General features: G+C 34.7%; 1 protein-coding gene across 2 annotated transcripts in view; it reads left to right on the top strand.

Moving 5' to 3' along the window:
* Positions 1 to 18,642, top strand: part of LOC117179970 (coiled-coil domain-containing protein 39) — a 26,143-nt gene extending 7,501 nt beyond the window's left edge. For both annotated transcript variants that reach the window (XM_033372228.1, XM_033372229.1), the window contains 6 exons: positions 492 to 875; positions 941 to 1,192; positions 4,919 to 5,404; positions 15,596 to 15,808; positions 16,389 to 16,689; positions 18,500 to 18,642. In XM_033372228.1, the coding sequence (XP_033228119.1) occupies positions 492 to 875; positions 941 to 1,192; positions 4,919 to 5,404; positions 15,596 to 15,808; positions 16,389 to 16,689; positions 18,500 to 18,576 (1,713 nt within the window). In that variant the 3' untranslated portion in view covers positions 18,577 to 18,642. The remainder of the gene's footprint in view (positions 1 to 491; positions 876 to 940; positions 1,193 to 4,918; positions 5,405 to 15,595; positions 15,809 to 16,388; positions 16,690 to 18,499) is intronic.
* The last annotated feature ends 1,696 nt before the right edge of the window (positions 18,643 to 20,338 follow it).

Here is a 20,338-nt window from a genome sequence, read left to right as displayed (position 1 = left end):
TAAAATTCGAAAATTTTTTCTAAAGCCTCCAGGGGACTTCGTTTTCGCACGAAAAAATTTTATGTGCCCTTATTGCATCCGGACCCACAATTTTCTACAAAAGACAAATTTTTGACAAAATAGTAACATTTTGAAACCAATAAATAATTTTTTTAATAGACTCGAATTATTCCAAAAATATTGAAAAAAGAACATTATCAAGATACAAAAATTGCCCTAAAATCTATCAGATTAAAAAAATAAATAAGATGTCATTTATAATTTTACCAGGAATCTTAAGAATTTTTTTTAAGTCTTTCAAAATTGATGAAAAACTTCGAAATCTTCAAAAACTTACTTTCAGCTTCAATTTGTAATCCCAGTTTATTCCCGGCATTTTCTGGTTTTCTCTGTTAGTAGGCACCCTGGACCAAATTTAATTCTAATAATATATTGATTTTAGCAAACAAGCAATGCCAAATGTTATAATATACATTTTAATTTAACACCAGAAAGAAGAAAAACGCAAATCGGAAATGTCCAGAGAAATTAATCGGTTTCAAACCAAAATTTTACGCACAGGAAATCAGATTAGCGAAATGGAAAAAGAGAAAAAAATGATCTGTTTGAGATATCAGAGTGAGAAGAAAAAAATTGAAACCTTAGGGGTATGTCGAGCCAAAGTAGAAAAATTGCAAAAAGCGAAAAAATTGGATCTTTATAATGTCGAGCTAGAAGCTCAGAAATGTGAAATACGACTCCAACATTTGACTGATGTTGAAAAAGACAGAGATCAATTAGTCAGGAAGCAAAAAACTCTCGAAGATTTGCAGAAAGTTCATAATGAAAAGATGGCAGTCTCGAAGTTATTACAGACCCAAATAGATCATCTTGAAGTAAGTTAACGCTATAAAAATAATTTTAATTAAAATTGAAATAATATTGAAAAAAAATTTTAAAGCACGATATGAAGGAAATGACTCAGCGCCTGGCGAATAATAAAGAATTAGAACGTCTAAGAAACAGAAAACAAGAACTGACTTTATTAATAGAAGGTGGAGAGAAGCAACTTAAAGTACTTCAAGCTTCTAATGAAGAAAAACAAGTTGAAGAAAATTTATTAAGGCTCAAAGTTAATCAAGCAGAGAAGCTAGTCTCGAGTATTGATGGAAAAGTGTACAACTTAGAGAAATGTAGACTACAAATTGAAGCTGTAAGTATAAATGCTCAATTAACCGGGTGAAATTTTAAAAATTAGCCTTAAGGGTGAATTGAAAAGTCCGTGCAAAATTAAAACTACTGCTACAGTTTGTTGATCCCTTCCGAATACACTGAATTCCCGCTTTACCGGATCTCGATATACCGGAAAAGGAGGTCTAAGGGAACGAGAGGGAAGCGCTTGCAAACTCAGAAGAAGAAGAAGAAGAAGAAGAAGAATGGTTTGGAGAATCTTGATATGCCGTTAAGGCCATTGAGGGTACTCCGAAACGCCCGGTAAAGCGAGATTACAGTGCAATTACCTCCTCGTTTGAATAGAATTTCCCTTCTACCAACCATTTGTTCATATGGGGAAAAGGCGTAGTCATGATGGAACATGATTCTTTTGTGGTCCAATCATGGATGTTTTTTGTGCAGCTGGGTTTTCAAACGGTCCAATAATGATATATAGTATCAGAGATTGTATTATTTTTTACACTTTTTCAAATAGACGATGTAGATTATTCCTTGCGAATCTCAAAAGACCTTCGCCTTCTTTGGTGCGGATTCCTCTCTGGCAAACAATTGTTTGGACGATTCCTAAATTTCACGCGTGTAGTGGTGTATCCATGTTTTATACACAGTAACGAAAAGACGCCAATAGTCCTGTGGATTTCGCTATTTTCGTATTTTCGGCTTGAAGATTCATAGGATGAAAACTGAACTATTTAGTTAAAAATGCATCCCTTTCCGTTGAAAGTTCAACTATTTGGTTGTAAATACAATTGTTTGGTTGATAATTAAATTTTGTTGGTGTTGAAAATCCTGTGTGAACTCGCAAAAATGGGTAACGCTTCCTCTTCTCTATCACTCTTTCACTTCTCCCACTGACTGACTCTTGCCATCTCTCTCCCTCTCTATTTCTACTTCGCTTCTTTCAATTCTATCGCTCTCGCTATTTTCTCTATCTCTCCACCGTTTGATCTCAAACTCACACTGAGTCTCTGACAGTATTATGAGTCTATAGCGACATGAACGCTATATATATATGTTACAGGCAAAACCCGATGTGCCGTCACACCGCAGTCTGCCTAGGCCCTCCGCGAATTGACTGAGCGGTGTCAGGCTAAGTCCGAAGTAGCACTTTCACTTCGAACTCTGCCTAGTCAAATCGCGAAGTGCCCGACAAGCTCAGGCAAAGTCCAGAGCAAAAATAAAATCTCTGGGGTTTACTTTTCCTGCTGCACAGTGGGCTGGTTTGAAAATTTAAAATTCAAAATAGTCTATACATGGCAATAGTGAACAGATTTAAAAGCTTTTTTTCAGAAATGATCAGCATTACATTTTTAAGATGACTTATTGAGTACATTGACCAATTTTTGTTTCAATATATTCATTCAACGCAAATTTTTTTCTAAAAAAAAACTCAATATGTATCTTATTTAACGTAAACAGGCTTAGAAAATATAAATAATTTATTTCTAATATTTTCATTGTTCTAAAATGTGGATAGCTCCGAATTTAAGCCTTTTCAGGAAAATCCGATTATTTAATGCGAATTCAAAGATTTATATTCCATATAAGGGACCATTCTATTATTTGTAATAAATTGATTATTGAAAGCAACAATGGTTTATTGTTGAATAATTCGATGAAAAATGATTCAATATACCTGTAAAATACTTTCTATTATAAAAGATAAGCTGTCAAATTTTCTAGTTAAAAAAAAACTAGAAAATTTATTGTAAAAACGAACATACCAGTGAGAAAGAGCCACTATTAGGTGTTTCTTTTATAAAATTTGTTATTAATATTCAAAATATTAATTTATTGAGATCAAACATCACTGTTCAGGCAATGCTACTAAGATTTAGTATGGCAATTAAAAAATCTGTCTTTGATGAAAATAGGTAAATTGAATACCTGGTTTGAAAATGGTTTAACAATAATACTTCAAAATAAAACTTGCTTTTAATTTCGTATTGGTTTCGTAACTAATGGAAAAAATTTATCTCCCTACTCCCTCCCTACCAACGCCCTTTTATTTAGGGACGGATGTACCTACTTAGTTATCCTCGAAACAACAATAGTTTAATCTAGTTACTGACGTGGTCGTCGAAGTTTGAAAGACTTTGTAATAGAAGTTCTTGTACTAATGTTGAAAGTATTATAAAAGGAAATTTTTTATCCTATGGTTTGAGTTTCAATGTACATTTCTGAATAAGTTGTTTTTATCGCTTCGGAATAATATTTATAAATCGACAGTGTTTTTGAAAATTCTTAACGATGGCTGCCGCAGCGGAATATCAAGCGATGAAAATCAAATTCGAAGACAAATTTAGTGTCCTTAAAATTGCAGAAAACTCGTCGCGTATTTCGAACTTAGAAAACTGCTACGTTAAATATGATACATATCGAGTTTATTGTTCTATTTTTTTTACAAAATAACTTGCGTTGAATAAATAATTATATTGAAACCAAAATTGATTAATATAATCAATTAGTTTTCATACAAATTTAATGCTGATTATTTCTAAAAAAAATATTCATATCCGGTTACAATTGCGACTTGTAAACTCTTTGGAATTGTAAATTCTCGAGCCAGCCTACTGTGCAGCGGGAAAAGTAAACTCCATAGGTTTTCTTTTAACTCCCGACTTTGCCTGAGCTTGTCGGGCACTTCGCGATTTAACTAGGCAGAGTCCGAAGTGAAAGTTCTACTTCGGACTTTGCCTGACACCGCTCAATCAATTCGCGGAGGGACTAGGCAGACTGCGGCGTGACGGCACATCAGACTTTGCCTGTAACATATACATATATATCAATGCATTGCGGCATGCGCTCTTCTTGAAGGGCGTGGTTCGTACACGTGCGTGAATTGATTTGCGATTTTGTGTGTGATTACTGAAGTTTTATGTAATTATTACGTGTATTTCAACGATTTTTTATATTAAAAGAGTTCCAAGAAAAAGTACTTCAATTTACATCATTTGAAGTAGTACATCAATTTTGTAGAAACGTTCTTGGCTACAAATTCAACTGTCTTATAAAAAATTCTTCTTTCGAGTTTGAAGATTCGTCTATTCAATTAAAATGCAGCTGTTTTTGCTTAAAGTTCATTATTTCTTATTTGAAAATTCGAACATTTGCTGGAAAATGAGTCTTTTAAAAGTTGAAAATTCAAGAATTTGTTTAAAAATTTGTCTCTTTTGGTTCAAAGTTTAATTATTTGGTTTTTGTAACTATCTTTCGGGGTTAAAAAGTTAAATTCAACTGTTTTGTTGAAAATAAAATAAATCTGTCAGTATGAATGAAAAGGGCAAATAAAGTTTTCAAAATAGCTTAACGTATTTCTTCAACTTTTAAACGGCACCTTACATTTAAGCCCTTAAACATTGAAAAATCTTAACGGATTTATGAAGGAATAATATGATCAATCCTTAAAAAACAGAATTTTACTTTTTTAATTCTTAAGTGATAATTAAATTCTCACAAGACAAAACTACTTAAACTAGGACTCGTCTAACACAGAATTTAATAAGCTTTCCAACAGTTAAAAAAATATTTTTAATCTGCTGGACATTGTTATCATCTTTTAAACTCAAGGCTGATTCTTAATAGTTCACCCGGTTAGTGCAGTCCAATACTATCCGTCGGTAGTGTATATTGGTTACTAATAATAGATAAGTTAAATATTAAATGATTAAAATAGGTAAACTCTTATTTCTGAATGAATTTGTAGGGCATGCAGGAAAGGATGGCGGAAATCAAAGCTCAAAAAGAAGCCTTATCAATTCAACAACGCGTAGCTTTGAGTGAATGTTCAGAGCTTCGAAGCATAATTGCGGAAAGGAAGACTCGAATTCAACAATTAAAATTTCGATACGATAATAGTAATGCCCTTATTGGAGTAAATCCAGCTGATGGGACACCTTTGAGCACAACTTATTTGAAAATACAGAACGCCCAGGAAAAGTATTTACTTCAGGAACAGGGAGATGAACTAGATCGGACAATTAGAAAATGTGAACAAGAGATAGAAAGCATGGAAAATACTCTGAGGGTCGTAAATGCCTGTAATGATAAATACAAATCGAGTTTAGCTCCTGTTAGTGATAATGGACCAGAAAAATCTGAACAAAAGAAATTGGATGAAGAGATGTACAATGTGCTAGAGAAAAAGAGACAAATAAAAGCTCAACTTGAAGAAAAACAGGAAGATCTAAAGGTATTGAATTGTTATCATTTTTATGGGCTGTCCAGGGCTTTTCCTAATGTCTTCTATAGGACTCGATTAAAATAAAACTATTTAAATCAATTAAATTTAAAAAAAATTACAAACAAAAATTAAGTTTATATTTTTCTGAGATGCAATTTACCATAATATTAATTCTTCCAAATTACCATTTTCCTTAATATTTATTTTTCTAAGTTTTTAGGAGTAGCAACTGTCGAATGTCAGTTTTTGTAAATAACAAATGCGATGTTGGCCCACCTTTGCCACGAGGGAATTAAATAGAAAAAGCAGCTTCAAAATAACTTGTTAAAGGCTGATCAATTTTTGATTAATTTCTTTGAATACTTAAGCATTCAATTTTGAATATATTTATGTAGCCAAAATTTCAATTTTTTTTTAAATTGTATTTCGCGCCACCTCCGAATAGATCAACTCGTAGTTCCCCCACTTTGTGCTTGCGTTGTCACAGTTTCAAAGAATAACCAAAAACAAAACAACAAAAAAACAAAAAAAGCACTCCTGCTTCCTTCGCACGTTTGGCTACTCATTCTCTTCTTTGTGCAAGAAGTGTTTAAATCGTTCCGAGATGGGTAAACATAAACGGAGTGCGCGAAAATGCAGTAGTGATTCGTCTGATGACGAAGATTATTCGCGCGAATTGTTTAAAGTGATCAAAAAATTAAAGACGAAACACAGGAATAAGCGCCGCCGTCGTAGGAGTTCTACTTTGTCATCTTCGTCACGAGATTCCAGTGTATTAGGTATTAGCCGCCATCTTAAACCCAATGATCTGTGAGGTCTCACCTCTCAGAAACGATCTGGGTCTGACCCATTTCGTCTCCAATGTCTCTTAACTATTGTGGAAAAATACTTTTCCTTGGGTGAATTGTCTTTCCGTCATAAAGACTCTTAACCTGTATATGGGACTGTTACGGTTGAGACGCACCAACAAGCTTTTTTTCCAATGCCTTTTTTTTTACAAATGCGAACTTGTTTTTAAAACAGATCGAGGTAGCCGTCGAAAAAGGCGAAGGTCACGCTCTACTTCAAGAAATGGCGCATACTCTCCTGAAATTTCGGAGCCGGAAGTAGATCATCCACCAACTTTAGAAAGAGAACTAGGGTCACCGCTTTTGAATTTGGCACCCCCGGCAAATATCTCGAGTGTTCTCGAGGTGCAACATTTGACGTCTGAAGCTGCTGATTCGCAAAATAAGAGAATTAAAGAAGGCGTTATTAATTCTCTTGGAAAACGTTGCCTGGAAGATAGGTCCCTTGTGCCGGCTGTCCTGGAGGGCATTGCCATTCGCTGGGCGGACATTATTAAAATTGGCCTTTCTTCAGAAGAGAGCGCAACACTCGTCCTGAAATATCCGCCACCAGTTAATTGTTTGGATATTGACCCTCCAAAGCTCAACGACGAAGTTAAGCTAGCTTTACAAAAAGCTAAAACACCCTTTCTAGGGACGAAAAAATTCTGTCAAAACAAAAGCGTTTGACAGCTAGTATTTCTGCTATAGGCAGATCGATTATGACGCTCGTCCAAAGAGATGCAGATCAAGAAGGAGAAACTGTGGATCCTCTGATTGAGATCCTAAGTGAGGCTTGTCGCTTGCTCACTGATCTGCAATACGGCGAGTCACAAATAAGGAAAAATTTGATTATCGCTAATATGGATCCTTTTTGGAGGGAATCCCTAAAGGCTACAAAGATGGATCTATTTCTATTCGGAAAGAATCTGCCAGAGAGTTTGAAGTCTGCTTAACTGCTCGAGAAATCGGCCAAGGTGTTAAGACCTGCAAAATCTCAGATGTCAGGGACATCAAAAAACGGTAGGGGCCCGCCTCGTCGACAAGCGAAGCCACATTTTTCGACACAGGGCGGGCAGAAGAAATCCTTCACGGGCCCTCCGAGATCTCAGAATCAGCACAAACAAGACTACCACAAGACACCGTACAAGAGCACGAGGAGACATTAGACGTTTCTGTAAGTATAATTGCTGGAAGATTACGTTTATTTTTTAAAAAATGGGAGGCTCTAACCTCGGACCCGCGAATTTTATCGTGGATAAGGGGTTGGATACCCTTCTCTTCTCCTCCTTGCCAATTAAAACCTGTCCATAAATCCAAATGGGACAAAATAGAGATATGTAATATCATGTCGCTTATCTCTCAACTTAAAGCGAAAGGAGCAGTAGAGGAATGTAGTTCGTCAAATGATCACTTTATTTCTAGCTTCTTTCTTCTACCGAAACCTGATGGGTCTCTCAGATTCATTTTAAATCTTAAAGATCTCAATGAATTTATCCAAACAGAGCATTTTAAACTCGAAGACTACAGAACAGCTGTCAGTCTTGTGAGTCAGAACTGTTTTATGTCAACTCTAGACTTGCAAGGCGCGTATTATTTATTATCAATACATGAATCGGACAGAACATTTCTAAGATTTGAATTCAATGGACAGGTATATCAATTTACTTGTCTTCCGTTTGGTCTTTGTACAGCCCCTCAAGTGTTTACGAAACTAATGAAACCTGTTGTTTCTTATCTACGAAGATTAGGATATAGTTCGGTTCTTTATTTAGACGACTTTCTGCTTTTTGGAGATACATATCAGGACTGTGAGGTGAATTTAAAGACAATTAAAGAGTTATTAGAAAGCTTAGGGTTCATAATAAATTTGAAAAAGAGTCATTTGAATCCCGAACAGAGATGTTAGTTCTTACGGTTCATTTATAATTCTAAATCTATGACATTAGAACTGCCCCCCTCCAGCTAGTAAATACAGCTGGGTATACACAAAGGATTTAGAAAGACAAAGATTTTTAGTATTAAGAGAAAATGGTGAAAATTATGATGTTCTTATGACTGTAAGATTTAATCCTTCGGACTTGAAATGGTGGCAATCATCTATCTCATCTGGTAATAAATCTATAAAAGGTCTTGTGTTTCGCTCAGAGATTTTTTCTGATGCTTCTAAGTAAGGATGGAGAGCTGTATGTAATAATTAAAAAGCTAGTGGATTATGGTCAATGTCTGAACGTAAACTTCACAATAATTTTTTAGAACTCAAAGTCGCCTTTTTTGGTCTTAAAAGTTTAGCAAAAAACTTTCATAATGGGGAAATTTTGTTAGGAATAGATAATACAACTGCCGTGTCGTACATTAATAGAATGGGCGGTATTCAGTACGAGGACTTAAATAAGATCTCAAAAGAAATTTGGCAATGGTGCGAGGAGCGAAATATTTGGAGAACCTGAAACGGAATTTGAACTATCTATTCCCGCATTCAATAAGATTGTCAAGACTTTTAGAAAACCAGAAATCGACTTGTTTGTCAGTAGAGCGAATTCGAAATGTGCACGTTATATCTCCTGGAAAAGAGATCCTGGGTCTGAGGCGAAATTGGAGTTCGGTTTTCTTTTATACTTTTCCGCCGTTCAGTATAATATTAAGAACTCTTACAAAAATTAAAAGAGATCAGGCGGAGGGAATCATGATAGTACCAGACTGGCCAACCCAGCCCTGGTATCCATTATTTCATTCACTAATGATTCGCAAACCAATTAAATTTAATCCGGATATCAATCTTTTGATTTCGTCTGATAAGAATCCTCATCCGCTTTGGAAAAACCTTACCCTGGTGGTAGGGTGGTCATCCAGGAGGCGTTCCTGAGACGAGGAGCCCCAAAAAAATCGTTGGAGGTCATGACGGGTTCTCTAAGTTCTTCCTCGATAAAAGCCTATGACGTGGTACTCAAAAAATGGTGGAGATTCTCAGCCGAGAGATCGCTTGAATTGTTTAATCCTCCGATAGCAGGCCTACTAGTTTTCCTAACGAGCGAATTTGATAAGGGGTTGTCACATAGCTTCATAAGCGCCACAAGGTCAGCAATCTCATTAATCGTAGACTCGAAAATCGCTAAGGACCCTAGAAAGAAGCATTTTTTAAATGGGTGTCCAGTTTGCGACCTTCAAGACCACGTTATGAGAGCACCTGGGATCCAAAGATAGTGTTGGATTATTTCTTAGAAATACCTCCAAATGAGAAGCTAAGGTTAAAAAAATTATCGAAGAAATTAGTAGCCTTGCTTGCTCTCATAACGGCTCATAGAATGCAAACATTTTCATTAATAAAGATTGTTAACATTAGAAATAGAGGAACGGCAATGGAAATTAAGATCTCCGACCGCATTAAGACATCAAATAAAAATAGAACAAAGCCTTTACTATTCCTACCGTTTTACTCTGTAGAAAAAATATGTGCAGCTTTAGCTTTACAGAGCTATCTTGTAAAAACTAGATCGTTACGTAATATACAGGAATTGTTCATTTCATTCCAAAAGCCCCATGAGGCTGTTTCTTCCCAAACTTTAAGTCGTTGGGTTAAAGAAACCTTAACTGACAGATAGGTCTCAAACATTCGCCAGATTTTACGACAGAGAGATTGTAAAGGATAACCAGCAATTTGCTAGGTCTATCTTAGATTGTTAATATACAGTTAATTTCAGTTTGTGTTTAATTAATTAATTAATATATTCGTAAAGAATTCTTCACATAAACATCTCGGAATGTAATAAAATTTGTAATACATTTTTTTTATCAGATTGGTTGCCGTAATCTGTTAACTACTTTCAACATCTACGAGTTGATCTATTCGGAGGTGGCGCGAAATACAATTAAATAATTGAACGAACTTACCTGTGAGTGAAGTTCGATTCTAATTGTATGAGCGCCACCGAAGAATAGATCAGTCCCACCCGGTATATAAATATACTGGCCCTCTAACTAAATTTTGGAATTCTTAGTTATGCCCTATTAACAAAGATTACGGCCATTCTTAGAAATGATGAGTAGCCAAACGTGCGAAGGAAGCAGGAGTGCTTTTTTGTTTTTTTTTTGTTGTTGTTTTGTTTTTGGTTATTCTTTGAAACTGTGGCAACGCAAGCACAAAGTGGGGGAACTACGAGTTGATCTATTCTTCGGTTGGGCTCATACAATTAGAATCGAACTTCACTTACAGGTAAGTTCGTTCAATTATTTAATTAAACTTTTATGTTGACGTAAATACTGAAAAAAGTAAATTTTTTCTGGTTTATTTTTTATCTTCGTAAATACAAAATTCATACACACTTAAATAAATAAAATTATTTAAGACTAATTTCAAGCGATTTATTAAAAATTGTTTAAACATTTCAAAAGATTGCCAAAATTGTTGAAAAAATAATCTTAACTGTTTTAAAACAACTTTTCGAGTTTGCGCAATTAAAAAAAATTAGGAAAAATAAAAATAATTTTTTTAAATAATTCGGATTTTCTGATGTTTAGAAATTTTTCAAAAATAATCCAAAATTCAAAATTTTTTAACGAAATATATATCTTTGATGGTTTCTATAAAAAAGTCGAAGCTTTTATAAATTTGGAACAAAAAAATGCCTCAAATGTCGCAAAAAATCTGCAATATTTATCAAAAATTGGTATAATTTTGAAAGAGTTTCCTCAATTTTATAAATAATTTGAATTTGTATGAAGATTTTGGGAAATTAATTTCTGTTGGTAGAAATTTGGTTTTTTTGGTAAAAAATGTTTTGTTGAAAATTAATCACTTTTGGTTAACGGTTCAACTATATTGTTTATAATTCGTCTTTTTTAGATGATTTCCATTGTTTTTATTTTAAAATAAAACCTATTTTAGTTTAAATATCAAATATTAAATTTCCATTCAGTATTCATATTTCTGGTTGAAAATGTAACTATTCTGCCAAAAGCTGCATTACTTTTTTTAAATTTGCCTTTTTTATATTGAAGATTCATCATTTTAGTTTAAATTCATCTCTTTGTTTGAAAATTTAACTATTTTGTTAAAAAGTCATTTTTGTGGTTGAAAATGGTAGTTAAGTGAAAATTTAATTTTAGTTAGAATTTTTATCCTTTTTTAGCAAAGATTAGTTAACACGCGTATATGAAATAGACGCAGATTACAGGAAGAACTAAAGTAATTTATTCATGCACAATACAAAAGATGTTTGACATAACGGGATCTAAAATCAACTGACTGATAAGAGACAGATGAACATCCGAGGTTGGACCAAACAGTTATAATTAATAATTTCAACACTTCCCCTTGAGACAAACTCTATATTTCAAATTGGTATCTTCGATAGTCCCAGGAGACGAACACACTGTTCATGTTTTGGTTCTGTCTACAGATGCCACGTGTTCCAAAACGATCTCACCCGACTCCACAATCTCACGAACAAAATGATGACATATGTTGATATGATTTGTTCGTGCGTGGTATACTGGATTGGTAGCTAGCCTTTGTGCGCTGTATTGTCAACTAGTAACTTGATTGTCTTGTTATCAGACTCTCCAAGCTCTAGTAGAAAACGTCTGAGATGAATGGCTTCCTTGGTCGCTTCGCTCATCGCCATATATTCGGCCTTCGTTGTTGACAAGGCCACCGTGCGTTGCTTCCTTGAAATCCAAGCAACCACTCCACCGCTCATGGAGAAAGCGTAACCTGTAAAGGAGCGCCTATCGTCAATAGAGCCTCCCCAATCCGCCTCCACATAGTCCACCAGAGGACTGTTATCACGTCTGTAGAAGATCCCGTAATCATCCGTGCCCTTTAACTACCGAAGTATCCTCTTCGCTGCATTCCAGTGAGTCTTGTTGAAACAGTCATTGAATTGACTCAACATACTGGCTGTGTGAGCGATGTCCGGGAGTGTTGCCACTGACAGGTACAGCAAACATCCGATTAATTCCCGATAAGGAGGTTTCTCGTCTTCTCACTCGAACCAAGGGTCACCTCTGACGAGCTTCGTACCAACATCTAAAGGGGTTGATACAGGGTTGCACTCTTTCATCCCGAATCGTTTAAAAATGTCTGTTATGTGCGTCTTATGGTTGATAAAAATTAGCAAGATTAATCTTGATGAATGCTTCATTCCCCTCAATTTCGTTGACATTTTGCGGTGAATTTAACGACTTTCGAGTATCATTCTTTTCCGGGCGAAAATCTTCATAGTGCTTGATCCTGTATCCTTTGGCTTCCAAGCTATACCCTACAAAGATTCCTTTTCTTGATTTTGGCTCGATATTTCCTTTATCTGGAGATCTATCAAGAACGTATACTTCCCTACCAAATCGTTTTAAATCGACGACATTTGGAGGATTTCCAAACCAAATTTCATATGGAGTTCTTCAATTTAGCTTACTCGTTGGTGATCTGTTACGAATAAAATTTGCTGTATTGACAGCTTTCGCCCTGAACGTTGGTGGCAATCCTGATTGTATCAGTAAGCACCTTTCCATTTCCATCAACGTTCTATTTCACCTCTCAGCAACGCCGTTTTGCTCTGGATTGTAAGGTACAGTTAACCGTCGTGATATTCCGTGCTTTTGGACTAATGCGTTGCAACTTTTATTATCATACTCCTTTCCGTTATCCGACTGCAAACATTTTACCTTCCGGCCCTGCTGTGTGTTCACCAAAGCTCTGAAAATGTCAAATTCATTCATCACCTGATTTTTGTGGCTGATAAATTTTACCTCACACCATCTGGACGGATCGTCAATGAAAGTGACAAAATAACGCTTCTCTGTATGTAAAGCAACACGCATCGGATAGCAAACGTCAGAGTGAATGAGTTCTCCCATTTCTGTCACTCTCTCGGATGCCTTAGGAAAAGAAGCGCGACACATCTTCCCCTGGAGACAAACACTGCATTTAAAATCATCATTGATGCCCTTGACGTCGATTTCTGTAATAGAACCCGTCCTAATGGCCTAACAAAGAGAATGAACATTCAGGTGCCCCGTCCGAATGTGCCAGTCTTCTAGAGAATTTTTCTTCGGAATCTCTCAGCGACATCTGCTTCAAAAATGTTCTTTCACTCGGGACCAGTTAAATCTCGGAAAAAATACAAATCGTTTTCACATTTGACAGTGAGTAATACGTTCCCGTCGCGATTAATGACCTCGGACTTGATTTTACTGAACAGGACATTGTGTCCCTTATCAATAATTTTCCTAATCAAAACGAGATTCGTGTGCAGGTCTGGAAAGAAAGTGTCACGCAACGTTATCACTTTTCTCTCACCATCCATTTTCTTCACGGTTTTCGCAGTGCCTTTTCCCAATATATCAGTAGATGCACTGCTACTAGCAAGACCTAACTTTCCTCGATTATACTCTTGATCGATTTCCGCGAACGAATTGACAGCCTTGCACATATGGGATGTGCACCCACTGTCAAAACACCAAGCATCACAATCCATGCTATTTCCGGTTTGAAAAACTTTGACTTCTGATGTATCCGGTGACGCGAACAGACTCACATTTTTAGCACCCTTCGCGGAATGTCCTGTTAGCTTGTTCGCATTCTTGTAGTTTTTCGCCCTATGTCCTATCTCATCGCACTTAAAACACTTAATTTTCGAATCTCCTTTCAAATTTTCATCTTTATTTCCTTTACTATGTTGGTTTTGTTTGTTTTTGTTTATAAATTTCCCCATAGCCATCGCATTCTGTACTGGATTTCGACTTGTTTCTTTTCGAGCAACGAATTCTTCCGAAATTTTGATTCGAAGCGTTTCAAGAGACGGCAATTCGTCACGTAACGACATCGCGCACCGAAAATTCTCAAAATTTTCCGGCAAGCTGCGCAGAAGCAAGACAGCCAATAAATCTTTATTTATTTCGTCTTCTAATTCTGCCAACTTATCTACCGTATCTAGAGAATCCCTAGAATGTTCTTGAGCATCGTCACCATCTCGAATTTTCAAGAACATCAAGTGATTTAAGAGCGCAACTTTCTGCGCTGGACCCTTAGATTGATAGATGTTCTCCAACTTTGTCCAAATTTCTCGCGCGGATGTACAACTTTTTATTTTCTTGAATTCAGTTGGACTGATTGCAAGCACAATGTCCGATTGCGCTTTCAGATCAGCTTCTTCCCATCTATCTGCTTCTTGTTGAGATGCTGCATTGCTTTGCATAACCTCGGGTTTAACAATTCTGCCACTCACATAACCCCAAGCGTCGTTCTTGATGAGAATTGCACGCATTTGAAGTTTCCAAGTGTCGTAATTGCCCTGATTGAGCACATCCCAATGCGTTCTGGGCCAATAACCTTTTAGTAAAGATTATTTAACACGCGTATATGAAATAGACGCAGATTACAGCAAGAACAAAAGTGATTTATTAATGCAAAATACAAAAGATGTTTGGCTTAACGCGATCTAAAATCAACTGACTGATAAGAGACAGATGAACATCCGAGGTTGGACCAAAGAGCTATAATTAATAATTCCAAGATCTTTTTTATTTGAAAACTCAATTATTTAACGATTGATATTCCACGTAATTTGTTAAAAATGCTTCTTTTTTATAGCAATTTACTCTTCTTCAATCAAACCAAAAACTTGAGCAAAAACCAAAATATTAATCTTCTTTTTTAAACATTAATTTGTTTTGGTTGATGATTCAACAATTTTGTGGAAAAATCCTTTTTTTAAATAAATTCAACTGTTTTTGATTTAAAAGTAATATATTTTTTATTGGAATATCAACTATTATATTTTTCGTTGAGAATTAATTTTATTGTTATTCAAATTTCAACTATTTGGTTAAAATTTTAACGACTTTGTTATAAATTAACTTTTTTTAAGATTCATAATTTTCGTTAAAGATTCATTTTTTGGTTTCTATTAGTTCTGCATTACAATTTTCGTTAAGAATTCATATTTTCTTATTGAAAATTATATTTTCTGTGGAAATTTTGATTTGACATACATATCTGAAATCTTCTGTTGGAAGTTTCTCAAGAATTTTAGGAAAATTATATTTATATAACCTAAGACGAAAAAACAATTAGTTAATTCAAAGTTTTATTTTTTATTAAAAATGGTTTTTCTCCGTAAATTGAAAAACTACGCCCACACAAGGTGCAAAATTGATGGTAATAATCTTTATAAAATTGAATGAAAATTTTTCTGAAAAATGATTCCAAAATCGATCAAGAATCGACTTAGCAAGTTATTTTGAAGCTTATTTTCTTATTTCGCCCCACTTTGGAGCGCCCCTATGATATGGCGCAGCTAGGCATTGGCCCACCTTTGCCTGATTGATAAACCGGTTCGGGATTAAATTAATATTGTATAACAATGTATTGCAGAAAATGGAGGATAATTATAATATACTTGAAAAAGATATCGAAAAAACGAAAGAGGAGAGAGAAAATAAGGAAAGGTTTTTGGCAAATCTGAAAAAGCAAATTACTGAACAAAAGGAAAAACTTTCAAGAGCTGAGAGAAGCCTTCGAAAGGCTTTTAAAGATATTCAAAATTTGTATCTTTGCACGGATGACGAAACCATTTTATGGCAAGAGGTAATAATCCATTCCATAGGTTTTAATCCCCAAATATGTCCCGCAATAGTATTATTATTATAATAATCTACGATTCAGTTTGAACTATTTTATAATGTAGTTTTTGCATACACTGAATTCTGAATTTAAGTAACCTGTTCTTACGGCATTCCAAGAATTTCATTCCTTGGTATTTTGGTGATGCGATGGTTGCGCGACCGAAGGAGAGGCGGTTCTTATTCTTGTGTGACCAACAGTAGCGTAGCGACAAAGAGGACAATGCCCTCAGCGCGTTAGTTGCGTCAGCTGTTAGCATGCATCTACATCCAAAAGAAATGGTTCACACTTCCCTGAATGCTTACGGTTGGATTCCGTTAATCAATGATGAAGGCCTCCGCAAGCCATGCCCAAAACCACACCTAAATCCAGAGTTCAGTGTATTTTCAAACATATATTTTTTCAACTAAAATTAAAAGAACACTAAAAATTGAATATAATAACTTTCTTCAAGTTTCAATTTTTTGTTAATGCTTAAAAAGTATAGTTCTATGTATTGCAATATCTGTGTGTTGCAAAAATAAATCATTTTTGCCTTTTATAGAAAGATATTGCTACCAGGGAACTACAAGAACTGAACAACCTGGCCCTCCAACACATAGCAGAATTTACCATTCGTCATGTGGAAGCTGAAGCATATGTTAAAAAATGTCTAGCATCCCGAAATATAGAATTGCCTTCCAAATATTATATGAGACCATCACCTAGTTCCAGCAGATGTGAAAGTCTTGCTGGTTCAACCGATATTAGATTCCGTTGTGGAAGTCGTGCAAGCGCGAGGTCTTCTTCATCCAGGGAAAGCATCAGTTGCGTTGTTAATTTTCAACCTCAATTCACTGATGATGGTATTTTCAAATTATTTTTTTTTACATTAATACTGTGTATTTTTATATTCAATCTGGAACATCATTTACTTATACATAAGGGGCGTCCGCATATTACATGACGCTACTTTCAGTGCTTTTTCACTAGCCCCCCGCTCTTGTAACGATTAGTGATAAATTACTGAACCTCCTTTCAAAATATCATGTGACACTGAATCAATCAACCAATGAATAACAAAACCCCACAAAAAACTAGGAGTTCGGCGGACCAGACTAGTCAATTCTCATGCATTTTATGTCGCTGAATCGGAATCCAAAGTCGGCATTCCGAAGTTATCTCTTGTTTTCTTTCTAACCTGAAAAAATCCTAACTTAAAAAAAAAACTTTCTCATACATTTCACAGCCCACAAAAAAACTAGGAGCTCCGACGGACCCGACTAGTCAATTCTTACGTATTTTTGGTAACTGAATTCGAATCCGTAGTCTAAATTCTGAAGTTAACTATTGTTTTCTTCTTGTAAGAATCGCAAAAAAGTTTGAAAAAAGGTGTCTTTTGAGGTTAGGGAATTTGGCGCTTAGGAAGAACACAAGAACTAACTTTGAAATTCCGCCTTCGGATTCCGATTTAACCACTCGAAATACGTAAGAATTGTCAAGCTTCTTCTGTCGGAATTCTTACATTTTTGTACGGCTGCGTAATGAGTTGAAACTATTTAACACTAATATGAAAATTCTTTTTATTAAATTCAATAGACATTTGTAGAGTTTTTTAGTGAAGGGAAATGGTGGCAAATGAGAAGAGTGAAATTAAGTTAAGCAGGGTAAGTAAGGGGAGGGCAAATGAAGGTTAGGGGAGAAAGAGGAAATGTAGAGTGGGAGACTAGGCGAAGGAAGTGTTCCCTGCGGAAGTGAGCAGGGTGGAAAGTAAAAGAGAAGGAATTTGGTAAAGTAAGAGAATGGTAGTAGAGAAAGTAAGGTGAAATGCAAAAAGGAAAAATAAGAGAAGTGAAGGAAAAGGAAAGACGGAAGAAGGGGAAGTAATCGGAAATGAGGTAAAGAGAAGAAAAGAAATTAGGGAAATTATGGAAAGTGAGGGAAGTGAAAATGAGGAGGTTAGGGAAGTGAGTAGAAATAAGGGGTTGGGATGTGAGGGGAAATTTGGGGAGTGAAGTAGGAAGAATTTGAAGAAGTGAGGGAAAATGAGGGGAATGAGTGTATTGGAGTATGGGAAGGGGCTGCGAGGAGGGGTAGTGGGGAAAGTGATTCAAGGGAAACAAGGAAAAGTGAGGGGAGTGTAAATGATGGTTGGTAAGTTAGGGGAAAGGTGGGGTGGGGACTTAAGAAAAGAAAAGTATTTTCTGAGGAAGTGACGGGAGGAGGAAGTAGATGAGGAAGAAGTTGAGGAAAAAAGAGAAAGCGAGGGTTGAAATGTGGGTGAAGTAGGGGAGGAGAATGGAGTAGGGGAATGTAGAGGATATAGGGAAGGAAAAGTATGTGAGTGGGTGATTTCCACGACTGCATTAAAATCTTGATTCAAAAATTTAACTATTTTGTTGGAAATAATAGAAACTTCAACTATTTCGCTGAGAATTTACACTTTTTGGTAAATATGGAGCTCTCTTAAACGAAATTAGTCTTTTTGGCTTGTTAATTTAACAGTTACCGTATGATGTCTAACAGTATAGTGTCAAATCAGACAGTATTTCAAGATTTAGATAAAATTTTTTTTTCTGAGTGTCAGGTAATATGTGGACGCTTCCATGAGCATGTACGATGTATCTAAACAATTACATAGTGCTGGAAATAACAATTTTACTTTTTTTCTTGTAGGCTCAAGTAGAAGAACATCTTCCAAAAAAAGTGTCATAAGACCAAGCTCAAAAAATCAAGACAAAGAAAAAGTATAACTGGTTTATACAAATATGTAACTATTATGTACGATAAGGGCTTAATTGAGTGACTCTGAATGTTGCAATACGAAGTTTAAATAAGTGACTTGTAGTTTTATTATTAATTATTAAACAATGTATAATAAATATATTAGGATGGACCAAAAAACTTTTTTCTAGAGGGCAAGGCTCTCCTCACTCTGTTTTGTTTCAAATGTTATAATTACACAATTTAAATGGAAAAAGCTTAGTTTCTGAAAGGAAATAAGTAAATCCACTACTTGTTATTAACTTTTCGTAACTTGACCTTCGGTCACTTCTCAACAAATTTTCAACAGGGGCGAGTAAAAATACTAAAAGTAATCAAATCATTTCGGCTTAGAGAAAAAGTGTTTATGTTGGCATTCGAAAAAAGTACAAAAAAATTCCTATTAGTAAACAAATTATGGCAATTTATTTTCATGTACAGTTTTTGATATTGAATAGTAATAAAAACTCATAAATTAAACAAATATTTGATTATAAGTTTTTTGAATGTGCACAGAAAACACTTTTTTTATCAAGTTAAATGCACACTTTTGAAAAAATTTAATGTCATGTGTCGAACCTCAAATTCCTTTAACTTGAGCCATATAAACAGGTTTTTATTTTCCTTCCAAAAAAACAATTTTTTTCGATGCATTTTAAACGTTACGAAGTCGCAAAAAAATTCATAAATCACGAAAAAAAATTTTTTTTCGAAAAATGTAAATTTATGAATATGACTTAAATCAAACAAACATGTTTTTTACACATTTTGAAAACAAATATTCTCAACAATAGTACTTTTGAAAAATTTTTAAATATTAAAGTCAAATAGAAGATAAAAATCAGTTTTGAATATTTTGTCTCCCTTTTTCAGATTGCCCACCAGAAATTTGTTTTACTGTTCCTACACGATTCAATTAATTTTAGGATTTTCACTTCGTTCATGGAATAATTTCCACCTCGTGACTTTACAATGTTATCTCTCAATCCGGAATAACGGTACCCAGCATTTTGTATTAAATAGGTGAAGAATTTTGAAAACTATTCTTAAATTATTCAAACAATTATAATTTGTTCAGAAATATGTATTTTCCCTGTGAATCATAAAAAGTTAGTGTTTTGGGATTAATTTCACAGGAAGTTAGTACATGTTAAGAATAATATTTTTTTAAAGTGTGTTTTAAATGTTCAAATAATTTAATTTTGTTTTAACCTTTTCGCTAATAAACCCTCAAAAGTTCTTATTTTCTGGGATTCATGACAAACTTTATTAATTTTGTAAAAGCAATATTTTTTAACAACATTTCCTAACTGTTTAAATAATTTTAAGAAGTATGTAAAATGTAATTTACATAAAGTTAATAAACTGTAGTTTTTTTCTATTTTTGATTTGAAAACAAAAAAATCATTACTTTGTCTGGGAACCTCTCAAAATAAAGAAAGACTTGATAATTATTCCTATAATCACAAAAAAAAATTATAGGAAAGTCATTATAGGCCCTTGATGATGTTTCAGCTTTGAGAAAAAAATATTGCCATGCATTTTTGGACCACCCTAGTATACATTAACAGTACTTATGATATTTAAAACTGAAGTCCTCTTAAAAACATAATAATGTTTTGATCTTCTTATATTTATCTTTTAAGATCTTGTAATTTTCTAAACAAAATTTACGAAATAATAAAACAAAAAAGTATTAAAATTTGTAGTCGTTTGTAAAACAACTAGCTTTACCAAGCGGGATCTACGAGC

The sequence above is a fragment of the Belonocnema kinseyi genome, chromosome 9 (assembly GCF_010883055.1).
Source record: "Belonocnema kinseyi isolate 2016_QV_RU_SX_M_011 chromosome 9, B_treatae_v1, whole genome shotgun sequence".
In the NCBI taxonomy this organism is placed as follows: domain Eukaryota; kingdom Metazoa; phylum Arthropoda; class Insecta; order Hymenoptera; family Cynipidae; genus Belonocnema; species Belonocnema kinseyi.
Note: the sequence above shows the minus strand (reverse complement) of the source record. Positions and strands in the feature narration are given on the sequence as shown.